Raw genomic sequence first — 19,748 nt, forward strand, 5'->3', positions numbered from 1 at the left:
GCAAGGGCCACTTCCCAAATTCTTGGTCCCAAAGGACAGACAGGGCATGAGAATTGGAGACCAGTTTGGATAAAGTAATTACATTTTATTGAGTCTTTAAAAATAAAACAACTGCCTCAAATGCTTTGAGAGGCTGTTTGCACACAAACCCCAAAACCACCTTAGAGAATATGAATTGAGTAGTGTACCGATAACTTGGATCCTGCCGCTGTAGTCTGTCTTTGAAAGTTGCTTCAGTGCTACAAGCACTTGTATAACAGGGTATGGTCCATCCTGGACATGGAGTTCAGCTACTCTCACCATCACTGCTGATGATACCACGCATATGAGACCAGTCTGGAGGTGCTTGGCGTGGCCGCTCCTCATCTGAGTCCAGGGTTCGGTGATAAAGCTCCCCTGGAGAGATTGCTTCCCCTGAAGGGTTCCATGCATTTCGTCTTCGTGGTCGGCCTGGGAGGTGGTGAGAGAAAATTAGTTACCTGACCCCAGGCTCTTCCTTCCCCAAAGAGGAAATTGTTTACCTGAACTGCTGATGATATTGGCAACATCCAAGGAAGCCACTTCAGCTGCCTCTTCCCGATGCTGCTTCAGAGCCCGACACTTCTCTAAGGAAGGATTACCTGGAGCAGAAGCAGCTTAATGAGGCCCTCTTCCCCAGTGCCCAGGCCCTCCTGCAGTTCTGAGGCACATCACTTCTCACCCTTCATGCCCAGTGCTTCCAGCTCAGCCCTGAGGACATTCAGGCGCTCCTTGTGGGAGCCACAGGAGCCCAGCAGCTTCTTGTAGTTTCGTCGGGCACCACAAGCCCAAATATACCGCTTTAGTCTAACCACAGCTGGGTGGTCCTCTCCACAGCGACGAGAGCCAGCCTAATAAGGAATTTGCAGCTGAAGGCCCTTTTTCCTAGTGGAGCCCACCCACCTGGTATGTCCACTCACCTTCTGACCTGTGGGTTCTGGGCTTGCATCTGATGAAGATGAGGAACTTCGTGCCTTGCCGTTCTTGGAACTCTTCTTGGAAGAGCGGCTCTTCCTCTCCTCTTTGGTATTCTGTCCTGCCTGGGAATCACTCACTTCCCTCTCCGTGCCACTGTCACCATTACTGCTGCCTAGGCTGCCCATCTTCGTCGTGCCTTGAGTGGCTGCTTGCACCTGCCTGCCATCATCATCATCGCTGCTTGTGCTCTGCCTTCTCCCACTCTCAGTCTGGGTCTTGTCCTTGCTCTTTCTCTTCGCTAAAGGTTCTTCCTCTCCACTGCTGTCCCCACTACTTACTGCATCCCCTTCCTTCTCTTCCTCGCTGTCTCCCAAGCCTCCAGTTGGCCTCCCAGCCCTGCTTTTCTGCTTAGAGCTCTTTCTCCCCCTAGCTGTTCTCCCTGCTTTGCTGCTTTTCAGTCTGGACTCCCTGTGCTTGCTCTTCTTGGCTAGGATCTCATCCTCGCTGTCTTCACTTTCGTCCTGGCATTTAGCGCCTGTGCGTCTCTCCACTTTTGCTCTATTCTGCACAGCCTCTTCCTCACTGCTTCCACTCTCTTCCCTAGCCTGCTTCCTATCTGCCTTGTGTGGTGCTGGCTTGTTCTTGGCCCCAGCTTTCTTTCTAACCCCACCCTTCTGTTCTTTTCTCACATCATCATCCTCAGTGTCCTCTGCCTTCCAGACCTCACCTGATCTGACAGAGCCTTCTTCCTCCTCCTCACTACTCTCCTCCAATCCCATCTTTGCAACCAGGTCTGTTTGCTGCTCTTCATCTGTGCTCTCAACTGCTTTCTTTAAGGTTCTTCTTGGGCATGCCTTCTTGGTTGTATTGTTCTTTGTTGGAGGTCCTGAGCAGTCTGGACTGGATGGTGTAGAGCTGGATTCTGGAACATGGGGACAGGGCTGGGATGGGTTCCTCCTTTCCCTTCTATTTAGAATAGGATGCTTCTGGATCCACTCTGGTTACGAGTGAAGGACAGCAAGCACCACCACAGATGTGGCTCCACATGGTTCCTGACCCATTGCTCCCATCCCTCCCCCAGCTCCTTTACTGCTTTGCAATTAATACATGCACCTCGCCTTTTGAATAAACCAATGATGCTGGAGTCACAGACAGATACACCGGGAGAAGGCACTAACCTGACTCTGAATTGAAGCGGAACCTTTTCCTCTCTGGGTGACTGCAGGGAGCAGGAGACCTCTTAACTTTGATAAAGTCTGGCTTTCCTTCCCTGGTACCAGCATCCGCCTGTGGGTGCAGCATGAGGGTAAATGGAACCAAGGTTGTGTCCTGCCCCAAACCCTCAGCAACAAACCCTGTCTCTCCTGGCCCAGAGTTAGGCCCACACCTGCATCTTCAGCAGCTCCTCTTCCATCAGCCTTTTCAACGCCTGCTTCTCCTCAGGTTCAAGATGATCCCGACCCACGTGAATCAAAAATTTCTGTCGCACGATGGAGTGAGTAACCGTGCTACAGAAACACGTATCAAGACAGAGTACCAGTCCAACCCCGGCCCTTTACAACCCAGACTCTTTGCACCTGAGATCGGGGCAAGCTCGAAAGAAGCTGCGAGTGAATTCCAGCATCTCATCTCCCGGCGCCATCTTGCGCCACCGGGGATTGGTTGCTCCCGCCTTTTCTCTTCCGGGCCACTTTCAGTTCGTTTGACAGTAGTTTGCGCACGCGCAGTGCCGCGGCTTCGTGAGGAAAGGGACCGTTGAGCCTCGGATGTGGAGGACTGGGACGGAAAACTTAGCCAGATTTTGCCTTTTCCTTGGTAGCTCTTGAGGGAGGTTTCTGCTCTTTGTTAGAGCTATGTATTAAAATTTTTGTTAGAAGCCGGTTCGGCGCTGGCCGTCTCGTATAACGTAGTTTTTCACGCTGCCCTGTAGTCTGGATCAACAAGTAAAAGGGAAAAGGTATTCTCGCCAACACTGACTTTCTGGTTATATTCTTATGGCTCCAAATCTTTATAATCAGTTTAGAATCAATAATTGCGCCCCCCAGTGTCCAGCTCCTCTGTGACCTCAGCTCACCGCGAAGCCACTGGAAGCTGCGTTCCTTTCAGGTCTTCCCCAGGAGGGCGGGTGGTGTGATTACGCTCCCTGCGCGCGGAGCACGCCGGGAGTCGTAGTCCGTTTCGTACGGCGTTGCAAAGTCCGGAAGTGGAGGGGTGTGTGTGTGTGTGTGTGTGTGTATGTGTGTGTGTGTGTGTGAGAGGACGGGCGGACTTGGGTAGCGGGACTCTACTCCGGGGCGCTTCTCCCAGGCGGGTCATGAACGGACCAGCGGACGGCGAAGTGGACTACAAAAAGAAATACAGGAATCTGAAGCGGAAGCTCAAGTTCCTCATTTACGTGAGTACCGGTGTGGGACGGTTATGGAGTGTGAGGCCTAGCTCTGAGAGGACCTCAGTTTACCCATGTGGTAAAGGGGGTGAGTAGGGAGAGATGTCTCTGGGTTCTGGGTCTTTTACGGATTGCTCTTGGCTCAGCACCCTCCCTGTCCGCTGCAGGAACACGAGTGCTTCCAGGAGGAGCTCAGGAAGGCGCAAAGAAAATTGCTGAAGGTTTCCCGAGACAAGAGGTAAGGCTTGTTGTGGACACAGCAATGTAGTTTCCTTATCCTTGGGAATCCTCGTTCTCACTCCGCCCTGGAATAGGACCCCAAATGCATGCAGTTTTAGGAGGATCCAGTGGGCCTTCTAGGAGGGACTAGATAGAGCTCAAGAACATCACCAAAATGGGAATAATCATTCTCCTTCCCACTTCTCTCAGTTTCCTTCTAGATCGACTTCTGCAGTATGAGAACGTGGATGAAGACTCTTCCGGTGAGCAAAGTCATGCACATTTTTAGGACATGAGATACTGGTTCGTTAAACAAGTGTCCCTGGGTTCATCCTCTTAGGATATGGAGCTGATGTAGCCCCTCCAATGGTTCTTAAGCCTAGTTGCTGCCTTCTGTTGCCTTCTCTCTGTTTTGTCTTTTTTCTACCCCACAGGACAGAGTTTCTCTGTGTAGCCCTGGCTTGCCTGGAACTTGCTTCATAGACCAGGCTAGCCTGAAGCTAGCCTTAGACATACCATGCCCCTGGATTCTTAAGCATTTACTTATCCACTGTGTTCCAGGCATTGTGCTTGTCACAGGCTAGCAAATGAAGGAAGCCTCTGGCTGCTTGTCATTTCTATCAGTTATGTGTAATAAATGAAAAAAAAAACTAGAAAGATACAGGACCCCACCCCATGCCAGTAACGCATGACAGAGGCATGGAGTTAGTACTGAGACTCAATCCTTAAAGGAGAATAACCCCGAAAGTTGTCCTCTAACCTGAAACACTTGCCACAGCATATGGGCATCTGCACAAACACACTGTGGTAATGAGAAGAAAACGACAAACTAGGATTTTAAGTGATGGTGAGAGTGTGATGAGGACTAAAGGCGGCAGTAACTACTGTATAACAGGAGGTAGATTAAAGTCAGCAAGACAGGCTGGAGAGATGGCTCAGTGGTTAAGAGCACTGACCACTCTTCCAGAGGTCCTGAATTCAATTCCCAGCAACCACATGGTGGCTCACAACCATCTGTAATGGGATCCTGTGTCGTCTTCTGCTGTGTCTGAAGACAGCAACAGCATGTTCATATAAAAATAAACCTTGAAGCAGGAAACGGGGTAGTCATTTCCTTTGCAAAGGGCCAGGAAAATAGTCTTATAAAATATTGTCATTAAACAAACTGCCTAGCTCATGCAGATGCAGCCATAGCCAGCATATTAGTAAATAAAATGGCTCTGTTTTATTAGAACTTTTATTTGTAAACATTAAATTTTGAATTTTATATAATTTGATGTAATCTTTATAACGTCTTACTTTTTGCTTTTGTTGCTGTTGTTTGAGGTATATTCATTTGTAGCACTAGTAGGTCTTGCACTCATACCCAAACCTCACCCATGCTGGAATTTCATACTTGTGCCACAGCACCCACCCACCTACTTTTTTCAGTTTTTAAGATATTTATTTCTATGTGCACGGGTGGGTGTTTGCCTGCCTACCTGCCTGCCATGTACACACAGGTCTCTCTGGAAGCCCGAATGGGCACTGGGTCTCCTAGGCTGACTTACAGACGGTTGTGAGCAGTGAAGTGAGTACTAGGAATTGAACCCAGGTCCTCTGGAATAGAAGCCACCTCTCCAGCCCACACCTAGTTTCTTTTGCGATGGCTTGTTGAGTAGCACAGACACTTGTGGCTGAACCTGACCACCTGAATTCAATCCCTAGGATTTACAGTGTAAGAGATAACCGTCCCCTTAAATTGTACTCTGACCTCCTCATGAATGCACACATATGCACACAAATAAGTAAATGTAATTTTTAAAAAGCTTAAATATGAGCTAAATGAAACTATGTTTCATAGAGAGGGGGGTGGGAGGTAAAGCCAAGCATGGTGGAACAGACCTTTAATCCCAGCCCTTCTTGAGAGGTAGAGGCAGGAGGGCCAAAAGTTCAAGGCCAACTACAACTACATAATGCCCTGCCTCTAAGCAAAAATGAAAAGCTACAAATGCAAGAGCCACGGGGCAGATGCCTTATATCTGTAATCCCAGCATTGGGAGGCTGAGGCAGAAGGATAACTCTTAAGTTCCAAGCCAGCTTGAACTACAAAGACCCTTTCTGAAAAAAACAAAAATAAGTGAGAGGCAGTTAGGCGTGTGGAATATGTCTCTAATTTTAACAGTTAGGAGACTGAGGCATAACCACCACCAGTTTAGAAGACAGCCTAGTCAACAGGGTGAATTCCAAGCCAACCTGGATTACAGAGATCCATTTTAAACAACAACAAAGTGCTCTAGCTTATAGATCACACAAAAGCAGGTAGTATCTGAATTGTGTGTGAATGAGAGAAAGCCACTTTAAGGGGTGGGCTATGTAGAAATTGAAGTAGCAGTTCACCTATGAATTCTAGGTGAGTAATGTTGATTACCAGGCTGGTGTGTACAACCGCAACAGACATCATTATTCCAAGGGGTCGAATGCCTTCTTCTGACTTCCTCAGGCTTGCGCATGAACATTCCACACACAAACACATACATACAAACATAGGAGATAGTAGCAGGAAGCTCTCAGAGTTCAGGGCACCCAGGGATGCACGTACATTGAGAGTCTTGGATATAAATAAGGGATCCAAGTAGAAGAAAACATGTGTCTTGTGCAGTGGTTGCTCAGTGACTGATGAGCCTTCGAGGGACCACACTGAGCAAGCAATTAGCCAGAGCACAGAGGCCGGGGTCGGGCCTTAGTGTGTGCTAAGGTAGATGCTAGAGCATGTGCACCGAGATCCTAAATGGGTTGAACAGCAAGTGGCAAATGGCTGAGCCGGTGTCTTAACATGTTGGCGGCCTGAGCTGGTGGCAGTTGGAATGCGGAGCAGAGGAAGCTCTAATGGTTTTGAGGGATGTTGTATGGGTCCCTGGATAAGGAAAGTAGAGCAGAAACTGACAGTTACTTAGAGGCACATGAGAGTGTGGCCTAGGGTGGTCAGAGACTCACAGGCTCCGTACAGTGCCTTCTGCGTCCTGCGTTCAGTGAGCTCATCTGGGAGCACAGGTGGTGCACTTCCTACTTCTGTGCCTAAAAAAACCAGGAGAGTGTAAGGAGCCTGGCACATTGCACGTGTTGGCAAGAGTGCCACGGAGGGGCTGGAGAGATGGCTCGGTGGTTGGAGCACTGACTGCTCTTCCAGAGGTCCTGAGTTCAAATCCCAGCAACCACATGGTGGCTTACAAACCATCTGTAAAGAGATCCGATGCCCTCTTCTGGGTGTGTATGAAGACAGCTACAGTGTACTTTATATAATAAATGAATAAATCTTAAAAAAAAAAGAAAAGAAAAAAAAAAAGAAAACTATTTTAATAAAAAAAAAAAAAAAAAAGAGTACTGACTGCTCTTCCAGAGGTCATGAGTTCAATACCCAGCAACCACATGATGACTCACAACCATGTGTAATGGGATCTGATGCTCTCTTCTGCTGTGTCTGAAGACAGCTACATACATCAAATAAATCCTTAAAAAAAAAAAAAAAAAAAAAAAAGTGCCTGTGCCTGTGTGAGAAGCAGATGAGAGTTGAGCGACTCCCCAGAACCACACCCTTGCATGTGTGCCAACTGGGAGGTCACCCTCCCTAGCACCTTTCTGTAGTGTTGAGGTTACAGACCTCTGAGGTGGATTGGGAAACCCTCTACAACCCCACAGATTCAGATGCCACTGCGTCTTCAGATAACAGTGAGACAGAAGGGACGCCCAAGTTGTCCGACACACCAGCCCCTAAGAGGTAAGCAGGAACCAGACTCTTCCAGGGCGGGAGTGGGGATCTGGGCTTTCCTGCTGCTTCTAACTCTCTCCCTGTCCTCCAGGAAGAGAAGCCCCCCGATGGGAGGTGCCCCATCCCCTTCCAGCCTCTCATTGCCTCCTTCATCAGGATTTCCCCTGCAGACTTCTGGGGCCCCCTCCCCATACCTGAGCTCGGTGAGTTGGGATCAAGGCTAGGAGGTAGTGTGCTACCGTGCCTGGGAATACTGTGGGTGTCGCTTGGGCAAGGGTGAGTCTTACTGATTCAGAATGTGTCCACATGTGGCCAGCAAGTAACCTCTGGCGGGTGTGAGTCAGGGTGGCCTACTCTTGCCTGTGTAGGGGCAGACCCAGGACACAGTCCTGCTGCTGTCCCTTCCCTTCTGTTCTCAGGAGCCCTGGGAGCCACACTCATCAGCATGTCTTTTGTTTTCCATTCTCCTGTGTACATTCCCTCCCTTCACCTGTTCCATTTCCCATCTCCATCTTCCTGCTCCCACCTGCAGCTGGCTTCTCCCCCTTACCCCCCATTCCCTTCTGACTACCTGGCCCTGCAGCTGCCTGAGCCCAGCCCCCTGAGGCCCAAGCTGGAGAAACGGCCCCGCCTACCCCGGAAACTCAAGGTACCCTGACCTGGGACTGTAGGGAGGGGCCACAAGGCAGGACGTGGATCTAAAGGAAGCTTAGCACTAGGGGGCATGTACAGGAACTGAGTGGTTTTGCTTGAGAAAGGGTCTCTTGCTGCATTATCTAGGAAGAATGACCTTGAACTTCTGGTTCTCCTGCCTCCAACTTTTTGGTGCTAGGATTACAGGCCTGTGCCACCACACCTTGTTTACGGAGTGCTGAGAGTTGAGCCCAGGGCTTGGTGCGTACTAGCATAATGACTTGGCTACACCCTTAGTCCAATGTCCAGGAATTTTGAAAAGTTAATTTGAGATGTGTAGTTTTAACCCAAGGCTCAACACTGAAGGGCAGAGCAGAGAACTGTGCTGGCAGTAGTACAATTAGTCTTGGAAGACTCCCAAGTTAGGGTGCTTGAGGTCCTGCCTCACAGCCTGGCTGTGTGACTGGGACCTGCAGCATGGCTAGAGGGAAGCATTTTGTGCATGAGTACTGTATGCAGCCCTGGAGCTGGGCTGGGATTGTGGTGCTTAGAGTCTAATCAAGGCCTTCACAGTTCAGAACAGTGTGACTTTGAGCAAGTATCCTATACTCAAACTGATCCAACCTGGTAAAATCAGCAAGTGTCCGTGACTGCCTCCTATGTCTGTGTCAAAGACCCTATCTGGAGTGCTGCAACTCTACCACAGACATTGAGACAAACCCTCGTACAGGGCTCCTGTTCTGGCACAATTGGCAGAGGACAAATAAGATCCATTGGCCCTAGTAGAGACAAAGGAACAGAATGGGTGGGACTTCCCCTCCCTCCCCCCAGCTGAGGACCGAACCCAGGGCCTTGCGCTTGAGCACTCTACCACTGAGCTAAATCCCCAACCCCATCGGTGGGACTTTTAAGGTGGATAATCTAGGGTACTATTGACTGGATTCAGGAAATAAGCCATGAGGAGTCTGGGAAAGTGTTTCAGTCTGGTAAACATGCTTGTTGAAAGACAAGGAGGCCAGGGGTGTGGTGGCTCATGTCCTTAATCCCAGCACTATGGAGGTAGAAGTAGGTGAATTCTTATGAGTTCAAGGCCAGCCAGAGCTGCATAGACAAGCCAGGGCTTCATAGTCAGGATGTGTCTCAAAACGAGCAAAAACAAAAGGGAGGAGGCTGGGTCACTGATGAGAGCCCATAGAGCCAAGGGCTGAAAGCACACGGGGCCTCGAGGTGCTAGGGACTAGGGCTTATGTGGGAATGGAGTAAGAGCTGCTAGGGCAGGGAGAGCAGGGCAAGGTCTAGATCAGCTTGCATTTTCAGACACATGGACAAGGTGGCTCTGTGGAGACAGGCCTGGGTACACTCAGAAGGAAGTGACTGCAAGAACCCTGCAGAGTACACCATGGATCCGTGTCAGAAGGCCTTTGGGGTTTCCTGAGAGCTGCAGTTTGACTGAGAGGGAGAAGGGTTCCCCGAATCCCAGGGCTCTTAACCTGAGAGTATAAAGACGCAGACCGGCAGCTGAAATGAGGATTATGGGAGAAGCTGGTTCTAGAAGAGAGATGGGAATTGGCCATGAACCTGTCGAGAGAGCATCTGGAAATGCTATTTGGACAGTGGCCTTTGTGAGCTGGGGCTGTACGAATGGAGAAGGGGAAAAGGCTGCTCGATCCAGACTGATGAGAAGCAAACCTAAGATAAAGGGAGGCAGCCATGCCCCTCATCTGGAAAGCAAAGTTGAGTAGGGACCAGGCTACACAGCTCTGGGTGCCCTGACATCACAAGTAGAATCAGAGTGTATTTATAGTGGCTGAGAGTGCGAATTCTGCCTGGCATAGTGCTATACACCCTTAATCCCAGCACTTGGAAGGCAGAGGCAGGTGACTATGAGTGTCTCAGAAAAAGAAGGAATAGGGAGGGGAGGAGAGAGAGAGAGAGAGAGAAATAAAGGATGAGTGAATGAACTCCAGGGATTAGAAGAAACCCAGGGACCCAAGTTGAGAGGCTCACATGAAGCAGCTCACAGCTCCCTGCACCTCTAGTTCCTGGGGATTATGTGTGAATTCTCAGGACTAGTGGCTCAGTGGGAGTTCTTGCCTGGCATTTTCAAAGCCTTGAGTCCCTAGCACTGGGGAACAGTTGGGCTAGTAATGCATGCTGGCCTTTCCTGAAAGCACTCAGGACGGTGGGAGAAAACACGGCACGGCAACCTAGGGCAGGTAAGAGCTTTGGCAGGTTTGGATGTGGTGGCTGGGATGCAAGAGAAAGGCTGGAATCGACTGCTTTTGCTTCTGGGCATGGGGAATCAGGGAAGGGCTGATGGAGCACTGGGTCAGTAAGATGAGCATAGTCCCAGGTGGGGTGGGGGAGGTACAACATGGCTGAAGACACAGAAGGGAGGCCTAGATGCCACCACTGAAGAGCTGAGTCCCAGAACTTCCTAGGTGGGAGAGAAAGGATTTGGATTCAACTCTTTCACATACTCACATGTGACCTTGGGTGTGTCACTTGAGCTCTCTTTCCTTCATGGAGCACGTGAGAGGCTAAAATGAGTGCAGGATGAGAACATAGCCTAGCCAATGCCTGCGCCTTGGCAGCCCCATAGAGCTGCATTGGCTGCTCTTGGTCATGCTGAGGAGGTCCTGGGGAGTGTAGGTCCTGGGGAGTGGGGTGGTGATGCAGAGGAGCCATAGAGGCCTGGTCCCCTGGAGTTGTCTTTAGTCATGTGTGTGCATCAGTTCTCTGTGCACTCGGGCTGTCTTGGTTACTTTTCCATTGCTGTGACACCATGACCAAGGCAACCAGTAGTGTTTAGTTGGGACTTGTGGTTTTAGAGGACTAGAATCCATGAGTCTGTGGAGAACAGAGGGGAGAGACAGAGAGCATCTAAGCTAGATGAGAAGTCCAAGGGCTTTTGAAAAGTCCAACCTCACCTCCAGTGACACACCTCCCCCAGCAAGACCAGCTACTGAGTTCTATACAGTTTCACCAGCTAGGCACCGAATGTTCAAACATAAGAGCCTATGGGGGAAGCATTCTCATTCCAACCACTCTAGGGGTCCTGGTTCTTCCCAAAGCTGCCCCTGTCTGAGACCTCGGCTACTCTAGCACCCTCACATCACTCCACAAGCAAAGGAAAAGGAGGGGGTCCTTGAGAAGCAGGAGCAGGCCATAGGCCAGGCATGGCAATGTCAGGAGGTCGTTGTAGATGCCACACATGTGTGTTGCTCACTGCCCCAGCCACATGGGCCCCTTGGCTGCTGTGCAATGAGGACTAGACTTTAACTTCTGTTTCCACACCTCAGTTCCTTCTCCTGACAGATGACCCTGTCTCTCTTCTAGGATGGTATGTAAGGTGGAGATTATTGGTAGAAGTCACCTAGGCCATATTAGGCACATGAGCTGTCATGGCATCCAGGGAGTTCTCTTGAGGGAGGATGTATGAGGACTGGCAGGGTGGGGCAAACAGTCCTTTGCAACTTAGAGGACAAGGCATGACTTTGACAAATGGAACGGAGCCAGCCTGTTAGGCACACTTCACTGCCCATCCTGAGGGCAGCCAAGGCCAAGGCCCTCAGGCAGAGGAGTGACATGCTCAGGTTTGTGTTCTAGAGTGACCACTCTGGCCGCAGTGTGGAGGAGGAGCTGGAGCTGGGAGAGGCTGAAGGCAGGGAGTCCAGTTAGGAGGCTGGTGCCTAGACCAGGTGAGCTGAGAGAAGGTCCTGGCCCAGGCTGGTGGCTGCTGGGGCTCGTCCCAAGGAGGGGCTCATCCACAATGGTCATAGAAACTGGGGAGCAAAGCTGTTGCTTAGGCTTCTGGCTTAGGTAGCCTGTGATGCCTCATAGACCAGTGACTCCCACAGGAGGAGGAGGGAGAGCCGACCAGTGGTGGCAGGTGGTACCCAGAGGCAGGAGGAAGGCACTAGTCTTGAATCTGGCTGTAACCGTGGACACAGCAACCAGAGTGCCTTGGTAGAAAAGGAAGAGCCCAGCCTTCTGTCAGGGTCCCTGTCAGACTCCCCTCACCCCATCCCCATCATGCCTCCATCTCTGCCCCTCACCCCAGGCATTCATGGCTTGAGACTGAGGGGCTGCGGTGGGCCCACACACACACCTTGACCTGACTTTCAGTGGGCACTGTGCAGCTTCCTAGTGCTGGTGCATCTGACTAGACCTCTTTATGTTTCTCCCCCTGCTGCAGATGGCGGTGGGCCCCCCTGACTGCCCTGTGGGTGGACCGCTGGCTTTCCCTGCCAGGGGTTCTGGTGCCAGTGTTGGGGCAGCCCTGACCCCCCTGCCTCCTCCCAAGATGCCTCCACATACAATCCTGAGCACCGTCCCTCAGCAGATGTTCAGCGATGCCGGCAGCGGAGATGATGCCCTAGACGGAGATGATGACCTGGTGATCGACATCCCAGAGTAGCCACTCAGTGCTACCTGCCAGGCACCCCGCCCAGTGCTCCTCCTGAGCCAGCACACTGAGCCCACTTCCTCAAGAGATGTTTATTGATGCCCAGTTGCCATGCTTCGGCCACTGACACAATCAGAAAAGGCGTAAACATGCACAAATGTCCCCGAGGAAGGTGGCAGGGGCCCTGCCCTCACACCCACCCCCATCCTGGGAACAGTTATTTAATGAGTGGCCAAAAGGGTCTGCTACGTCTTAGGAAGGTAGAGACCCTTGGTGGCCGCCCCTTTAGAAGAGCAGCTGCGCAGGGCTGGGACATTTTAATGAAGGCTCTGTATTAAAGAGTTGGCTCTTTCTTTCCTTGTCCTTTCCTCTATTTGGAAATGTCCTCCTCTAATCTCCCCTAATCCCACCCCCTCCTTGTGGGGCAGGGGACCAGGCAGCCTGGAGAGGCCAAGAGAGGAGCTGCAGGATTGGGTGGGGCACTGGCAGGAGACTCCCACGTAGCCCTGTGCATGGGGTGGTTGCATATTTGCAGGTAACAGCAAGTCAGGCAGGAGGAAGTTTGCATATGTGAATATAGCTCTCCACATCCCTCACAAGAAGATAGACCCACGGTCACAGAGACTCACAAAAATAAGACAGGTAGTGTGGGGCAGGGGCATCCCACCCATGTAAACGTGCAACACACTCGTGCGAAGGTTGGGTACTGGACCCGGCCGCAGAGGGCCTGTGCTGGGCAGCTGCAGTCTGTTCAGGCCAACGGCAACGCCCCTGCTGCTGGGGGCAGCTCGCTGGTCAGGGTATGCCAGCGCTCCACTGCTGTGTCTGGCTGGTGTAGACAGTCTCTCCAGTGTTTCTGGGCCTCTCCCCGGGCTCCTGGCCCCAGAGACACACCACCTGAAGAACAGGCAAGGCAGGCCAACCTGTCAGTGCCCCTCTCCTCCACTTCCCTGACACCTGGTGGACTCCTCCACTCACCTATGAAGTCATTGGATTTGCCAATGTCGTAGTCCCAGACTGTGACTTCCAGGGTCTTGGTAGCCAGAGTGGAGAGTTCCATCTCATAGAAGAATTCCTGAGAACAAGGCAGGAGGTGCTTTCTGAGAGGCCTTCTCACATTGCTCTCCCCAGACCATCTTGATTTCTGCTCCCTGCCATTTTTACCTCATTAAATTCCGGGTTTAGCGTCTTCTTCTTTACACACGTCTTATGCTTGGATTTCTTATCCACGTCTGGTCTCAAGTACCTAGGGGGAGAGGGGAACGTGAAGTTAGTTAGGGACAGGCTAGGCCCCAGAGCAGTTAGGCTGGGGTCAGGCTTGGGCAAGGGCTCACGTCTTCACATAAGGGTCAGAGTAGCCGTTAACATCCATTGCAGCCAGGTGAGCACAGCGAACAATGCCCACCAGCAGCCCATGCCGCCGAGAGCTGTAGCTGAGGCTCAGCAGGATGCGCCCGCGCTCTTCCAACAGCCCAGGTCCCTGCTCTGCCTGCTCTAGCTGCCAGAGAAGGAGGCAGAGGTCAGTCTGTGGTTTGCCCCACCCCCCACCTAGACAGGGTTCTCAGCATCATGTGCCTCACCTCCTTCAGGTAACAGGATATGCCCCTCAGCGCCGCAGACATTGAAGAGGGCGAAGGAAGCTGAGGAGGCAAAGAAGAGGTTCTGGCCAGCTGACCTTTCCAGATCCCCTCGCCCCATACCTGTTAGCCCCACACGGACCGGGACCTGACGCTCAAGGCAGATGTTAAAATGCTTCTTCTGTGAAGGCTTGAGGCGGCGGAGGGGCACTCGGATCTCCCCAATAAATTCATTGTGGCTCAGCTTGTCCTCATCACAGACCGAGATCCTGGCGGGAATGGTAGTGTCAGGGCCCCTGGGTATCTGAGCCCCACTCCGGAGGGAGAAAAAGGTCCTCAGACTGATTCCAGGTCTGCCCTAAGTTCAACACCTCATCTGTAAAATGGGTGGGGGCTTGAGAAGGGCAATTGGATCCGCCCAGGGCTGCCCTGTATCTTATCAAGAATTACCCAGCTGAACCCCACGGATGTGGCTTGGTGGGTATGGCCACAGACACAGTGGTAGTAACCAGTCAAGGACTCCTGATTGACTTGGGTGCCCTTTTCTTTCCCATTTGAGCAAGACGAGCCTGACCCAGGTTCAGCAATATGGGGTGGAGACGTGAGTGGTTACGGTACGATGTATTGAAATCTCAGTCCTGCTCATTACCTGTGTGACCTTGGGCAAGTCACCCCAGTGCCCTAAAGCTGTCGTGAGGGTTAAAGCAAAGAAATGCTCCCTAGGAACTGGGTACGGTGGCACTGTGATCCTAAGCACTAAGTTCAAGGCCAGCCTGGGCTGACCCAGTCAAAAAAAAAAAAAAAAAAAACTGCCTCTGTGACCTTGACCTCAAGGGTTCATTGTCTACTGTGAGGCCAATTTTGCTGCTTCTGCCTTTATCTCTGCATGATAAGAAGCCCTCAGCAGTTCCCTATCACCCAAGCGTAAAGGAAGAAGTTTCTCCTGACCTGGACTCAGTTGCCTCGGTTCCCTTTAGAAGTGCTTCTCACACCTAGCGTGGTGGCAAGTTCTCTGACCGGGAAGACTTTCCTCCTCGGATTATAGGTAGATATGGAATAGGGTGGGCAGCCCGAGGTGTGTAGATCTGACTAGAGTCAAAGGCTCTGGAAGGGTGTCTTGGAGAGCAGAGAATCCTCTCCGGAAGAGGCACATTTGGGGCTGAGCCTCAGATCAAAGATTGAGGTTGGCCGGAGGCCAAGGGCATGTAGGCACAACTAAAAGCCCTCAGATGCCAAACCTAGCCCTCTGCCAGAAGGCCGTTAAGAACACTTGAACTTGCTGCCGAGGGCTGTGGGGGCCGCTGGTTATTGTGGAGTGTCACCAAGACAGGGGTTTGGTGGGACATGAGATGGACCAAACAAAGATTACAACGACAGCTTTCCCAGAGGTACTGCCTGAAGGAAAAGCCCTCACCTGAGCACCTTGTGGGTGATGTCGTCATCTGTGATTCCACTGTACGTCAGCTCCTCGTTCCACACTGGGTTCAGTGTGTTCCTCTGTGTCTTGGTTTTTAGCTTATTGGCCTGGGGCATGGGGACAAAGGGTTCTGATGCATGGACCCTATAACCCCCAAAGGCTTAAGATGGGGGTGGGGAGGGACCCATAAACCAAGCGAGTCCTGGAAGGAGACATACCTTGCAGGCTCCTGGCAGGAGGTGCAGCTTTACATAGGGGTCAGCCAGGCCGTTGAAATCCATGGGCTTGAGGCCCTGGAGGACAGGATGCAAGGGGGACTTTAGCCTCCCAAGCCTTTCTCCCTCCTCCTGCAGGACTAGATCCCCACAGAGTACGGTTCCAGAGATGCAGAAGGAGGACTGGGGGAAGGTGGAACCTCCACCCCAGGGTGGCAGGCTGGGAAGGAGGGATACACACCTTGGCCCTGAGGATTCTACAGTGCAGCATGCAGGAAGCCTGATCATAGAGAAGGTCAAATTCCAGCGTGCCCAGGGCAGCTGCAGAAAAAGCGAGAGGAGAGAGAGTAACGTGAGTCTTTGGTCCAGGTCAAGGTGTGAGACCTGGTGGCTAAAAGAATGTGCCCTTATCTCTGCGGGCCTGCCAGTGTATGTGCAAGAGGCTGAGCAGCCATGTGCATGCCTGCGTCTAGGTCCCTGGCTCGGCCGCAACTGTCTGTGTGGGTGGTGGAGTGTCTCAGCAGAAATATTGAATATTGAGCCTTGCTGAAGCTGTAATCTGCACCCAGACTGCAGCTGTGGTGGCGGGACTGCCCTTCCTCCTCCCCATCCTCCATGCACACACGCATTCAGGAGGCTGCTCACTCCCACAAGCTCACTGAGCCCCCAGACTCACTGGTATCATCCGAGTCGTAGCTGTCTACCTCAGCTCCATCGTCGGGTGTAGTGGCCCCAAGGAGAGCCGCAGGGGGGGCCAGAGCCAGAGGGGCCAGATGAGCTGGGGCTTCCCCGCAGCCCCTGCCGCCGCCGCCACCCTCTGGTCCTGGCCCCCTGCGAGGGAAGTAGTCGGAGATCTGGCGGATGGGCCTGATGGGTCCAGGGCACACGTTGATGGCCATGTGCTCCTGGATGTTGATGGTCATGCGATCGCCCCTGCGGCCCCTCATGCAGCACCTCTGGCTGGGAGACGGGTGTAGAGCTGGAGTGGCCCGCTGGGGTCTGTAGGAACCTCACTGCCCTCCCTTCCTGGGTGTTGAGGGAGAGGATGATCTGTGCTAGTTGGTGGGCAGGCAGGAGGCCTGGCTTCACAAGGGGCTGGCTGGGTTGTCAGATCAGTCCTGGCAGACAGGTCGTGACTCCCACTTAACCCTGCCCACTACCTGCACATTGTCCCTCTGTCACCTTTCCAGGGCTTTCCTCTTATTCTGGGCTCTCCCTCTGTCCCCATCCTTGCAAGTCCTCCAGGAACCCCACAGTTCCCCCTCCTTTGCTGCTCTGAAGCTCTGGCCATCTTCTGCATCAGGCGCGGGGCTGGCCCGGGTGTCACCCACCACCCCTCTAGGCTTCTCTTCACTCAGCCTAAGCTTCTGCCTGTCTGCCTGCCTAGTCCCTAACCCGGGTCATCCGCCCTCCCAACGTAGGGACCCCTTGCCTCGGTTTTCTCCGCCTCTCACCCTCACCCGCGCTCCCCTGGCCGGTCCAGCCCCCGCACCTGTCCCTGAGCCTCCAACAGGTGCCCAGCACGGGCCGCCCGTGGGCGCAGGCTGGGCGGCGGCGGCGACTGCGGCGCGGCGGGCGAGGACCGAGCGAGAAGCGGCGCGGGGCGGGAGTGGCGGGAGCTGCCGCGGGCCGCCGGGAGGGGCGCGGGGCGAAGAGGGCCAGGCACGGGCCCCAGAACGCACGCGAGTGCACACTCCACACGTGTGCTCGCGCTCACACCCGCCCGTGCGCCTTGGGCCAGCTGACACGCGTGCACACTCACCCGAGAACTTGGCGTGCACCTCCGCGAGAGGCGCCCGGTGTTCCCCAGCTCCTCCCGGGAGACCCAGGCCCCCGCCCCGCCGCGCAGCCCTGGCGCCTCCCGCTGCCCCGCCTCTCGCCTTCGCTGGCTCCCAGGGCTCCAGGGCCCGACCACCCGGCCTGGTTGCCATAGCGACGCTGGTTTCACTCACACCCCCATGCCAGAAAGCACCAGAGGGGAAAGGAAAGGGCAGCTGTCCTACCCCTCCCTGGGTGTCCGTGGGTGTGGCTTAGAGATCCGCAGTGACCTAGGGACCCGCCGGCAAAAGATGAAGAGACCTGCTCCTGCTGCTCTGGGAAACCACATTCGGAAGGAGACTGGCTTTCCCTTCTGTCCTTCCATCTTGTGATCCAACTCAGCTCGGGACCTGGGTCCCATTATCAGACCCACATCTCCCACCACCCTCTGCCATCTCCACTTCTGTTCCTTGAACCTGCAGTCATCACGAGCTGCCTCCTGCCTCCCGCCACTAGCCTTCTGTCTGGTTTGTTTGTTTGTTTGTTTGTTTGTTTTTTAATATCTTAATGGGCATTAGCCAGGTGGGCAGCATGGGTTGGCCTTGAACTCCTGAATCTCCTACCTCACTGGATTACAGATTGTGCTACAGGAGGCTTCAACCCTAACCTTCGATTTTCTTGTGTCCTGAACTTACCTTCTGGAAAGGCCAAATCCTCAGAGGTGCCCTTCAGGGCCAGGAATCCCCTGCCCACGTATGGCAGATAACACTTGACCTTCAGTTTCTGATCTCCTCTAGGATCCACTACTCCTGAGAACTGCCTTCCCCGATCATTCCAAGTCACCTGTTCCTAGCAATCTTTTGGAGCATACACACACACACACACACACACACACACACACACACACACACACACACACACACACCCTCTCATCTCTATATCCCTCTAGCCAGAAAACCCTTAGACTCAGTTCTGATGACAGTTTTGCCTGTTTACAGCCGGGGAGTTGCGACAGAGACCAGGCTGATTCATCTCTGAGTCCGGAGTGCCCCAGATACTAAGTCAGCCTCACTAAATATTGGGCCTCAACAGAGAAATTCTTCTGCCCAACATGTGACTATGCCTAACACTGACTAACTGTACACCTGAATGTTTGTCAAGGCCTGCGGCCCCAGTACAGTGTGTACTTAGCACGCACTCAGTTTGCTCCCTGGCACTGAATAAAGATAACATGGGAGTAAATTTTACATGTTTGTATTTTAAAACTTTAAAATAATATTAAGTCATAACACAATACTGGTCCCCTATGAAATGGAGAAGTCTCAGCACAACCTCTTTTTTTTTTTTTTTTTTTTTTTTTTTTTTTTTGAGATAGGGTTTCAGTGTAGCCCTGGTTGTTCTGGAACTCACTGTTTTTAGAGCAAGCTGACCTCGAACTCAGATCCACCTGTCTCTGCTTCCCAAGACCTGGTATTAAATCCGTGCACCACCATCTGACTTACCTACAACTTCTAAAAAGAAAATAAATGAAATGTCCAGGCATGAGAGACTGGTTAAATTAGCTATGACATAATCTCCCATATCAAAATAGTATGCAGCCATGAAAAGTGAGGCTACAGATATATATATATTCTCATACACACAAAATTGTCTTCGTGATCTCTTTTGCTTAAGCCGAGATGCAGAGTGCAGCGCAGCACCTGGGAATGCTGCCGTTGAATGGGGGGAAGACCTTACACATGTTTATTTGTGCGTATATTACTTCCAGAAGACTGCACAAGAAAATGGTATCTATGGTGACCGCTAAAGGATGAGGTTGTTGTGAAGCAGGGAAGGGCAAGAATAGGAAAGATTTGGCCTCCAAATCTTCCTGTGTTGTTCTCTTTGAGACAGTGCCTCTGTAATCCTGGCTGGCCTCTGACTCACTGTGGAGACCAGGCTGGCCTCAGAGATCTGTGTGCCTCTGACCCCAGGCGGGATTAAAGGTGTGAGCCACCTGCATGCTTCTGAATTGTGCCATGATCATGTCACCCCTTCCAAAGAGCACATTAAAATCACAAACATTGGGGTTGGGGATTTAGCTCAGTGGTAGAGCGCTTGCCTAGCAAGCGCAAGGCCCTGGCAAGGCCCTGGGTTCGGTCCCCAGCTCCGGAAAAAAAAAAAAAGAAAAGAAAAGAATTTGAGGGTGTGAGGTAACTCACATGGTAATGGCACTTGCCATGCAAACCTGGCTTTGCTTATAGGACTTCACATGGTAGAAGAAAGGACCGAATTCCTACAGATTGACTTCTGACCCCTACACATGGGACATAGCACACAAGTCAATAAATATTGAACGTTTACCATTTGTCTTTGTGTAAGACCAGACTCAGGGCCTTGTGTAGACAAAGCATTCGACCTTCATAGCTCTCTGGGGTAAAGGAAGGAGGAAGCCAGGCCTCCTGGCCCAGG

The 19,748-nt window shown here is 52.2% G+C and overlaps 3 protein-coding genes across 14 annotated transcripts; 1 reads left to right on the plus strand and 2 right to left on the minus strand.

Moving 5' to 3' along the window:
* Window positions 1-64: 64 nt before the first annotated feature.
* Hirip3 (HIRA interacting protein 3) lies at window positions 65-3,067 on the minus strand. Of its 2 annotated transcripts, XM_032892620.1 has the most exons (8): window positions 3,011-3,067; window positions 2,514-2,867; window positions 2,324-2,416; window positions 2,115-2,223; window positions 939-1,858; window positions 701-869; window positions 522-620; window positions 65-450 (listed from the first exon to the last, which is right to left on the minus strand). In XM_032892620.1, the coding sequence occupies exons 3-8, from the start codon at window positions 2,348-2,350 to the stop codon at window positions 287-289; spliced, it is 1,488 nt and encodes a 495-aa protein (XP_032748511.1). In that variant the 5' UTR covers window positions 2,351-2,416; window positions 2,514-2,867; window positions 3,011-3,067; the 3' UTR covers window positions 65-286. The 2 variants fall into 2 exon arrangements, with proteins under 2 accessions (XP_032748511.1, XP_032748509.1); XM_032892618.1 differs by lacking the exon at window positions 3,011-3,067 and having other exon boundaries at window positions 2,324-2,444; window positions 2,514-2,674.
* Ino80e (INO80 complex subunit E) lies at window positions 2,808-13,529 on the plus strand. Of its 4 annotated transcripts, none has more exons than XM_032892630.1 (8): window positions 2,808-2,893; window positions 2,982-3,331; window positions 3,490-3,560; window positions 3,752-3,804; window positions 7,220-7,298; window positions 7,381-7,492; window positions 7,822-7,938; window positions 12,121-13,529. In XM_032892630.1, exons 2-8 carry the CDS (start codon window positions 3,251-3,253, stop codon window positions 12,340-12,342), a joined length of 735 nt encoding a protein of 244 aa, XP_032748521.1. In that variant the 5' UTR covers window positions 2,808-2,893; window positions 2,982-3,250; the 3' UTR covers window positions 12,343-13,529. The 4 variants fall into 4 exon arrangements, with proteins under 4 accessions (XP_032748521.1, XP_032748524.1, XP_032748522.1 ...); XM_032892633.1 differs by lacking the exon at window positions 2,808-2,893 and adding an exon at window positions 11,532-11,623 and having other exon boundaries at window positions 3,094-3,331; window positions 12,121-12,690; XM_032892631.1 differs by lacking the exon at window positions 2,808-2,893 and having other exon boundaries at window positions 3,154-3,331; window positions 7,873-7,938; window positions 12,121-12,690.
* Window positions 12,408-17,680, minus strand: Doc2a (double C2 domain alpha). 8 transcript variants are annotated; one of them, XM_032892622.1, is made up of 11 exons: window positions 17,543-17,680; window positions 16,216-16,499; window positions 15,781-15,860; window positions 15,543-15,617; window positions 15,322-15,431; window positions 14,050-14,176; window positions 13,911-13,970; window positions 13,665-13,828; window positions 13,495-13,576; window positions 13,309-13,405; window positions 12,408-13,227 (listed from the first exon to the last, which is right to left on the minus strand). In XM_032892622.1, the coding sequence occupies exons 1-11, from the start codon at window positions 17,644-17,646 to the stop codon at window positions 13,082-13,084; spliced, it is 1,329 nt and encodes a 442-aa protein (XP_032748513.1). In that variant the 5' UTR covers window positions 17,647-17,680; the 3' UTR covers window positions 12,408-13,081. The 8 variants fall into 8 exon arrangements, with proteins under 8 accessions (XP_032748513.1, XP_032748520.1, XP_032748512.1 ...); XM_032892629.1 differs by lacking the exon at window positions 17,543-17,680 and adding an exon at window positions 17,302-17,389 and having other exon boundaries at window positions 16,216-16,565; XM_032892621.1 differs by having other exon boundaries at window positions 12,408-13,405.
* Between the last annotated feature and the right edge of the window lie 2,068 nt (window positions 17,681-19,748).

The sequence above is a fragment of the Rattus rattus genome, chromosome 2 (genome assembly GCF_011064425.1).
Source record: "Rattus rattus isolate New Zealand chromosome 2, Rrattus_CSIRO_v1, whole genome shotgun sequence".
Classification (NCBI taxonomy): domain Eukaryota; kingdom Metazoa; phylum Chordata; class Mammalia; order Rodentia; family Muridae; genus Rattus; species Rattus rattus.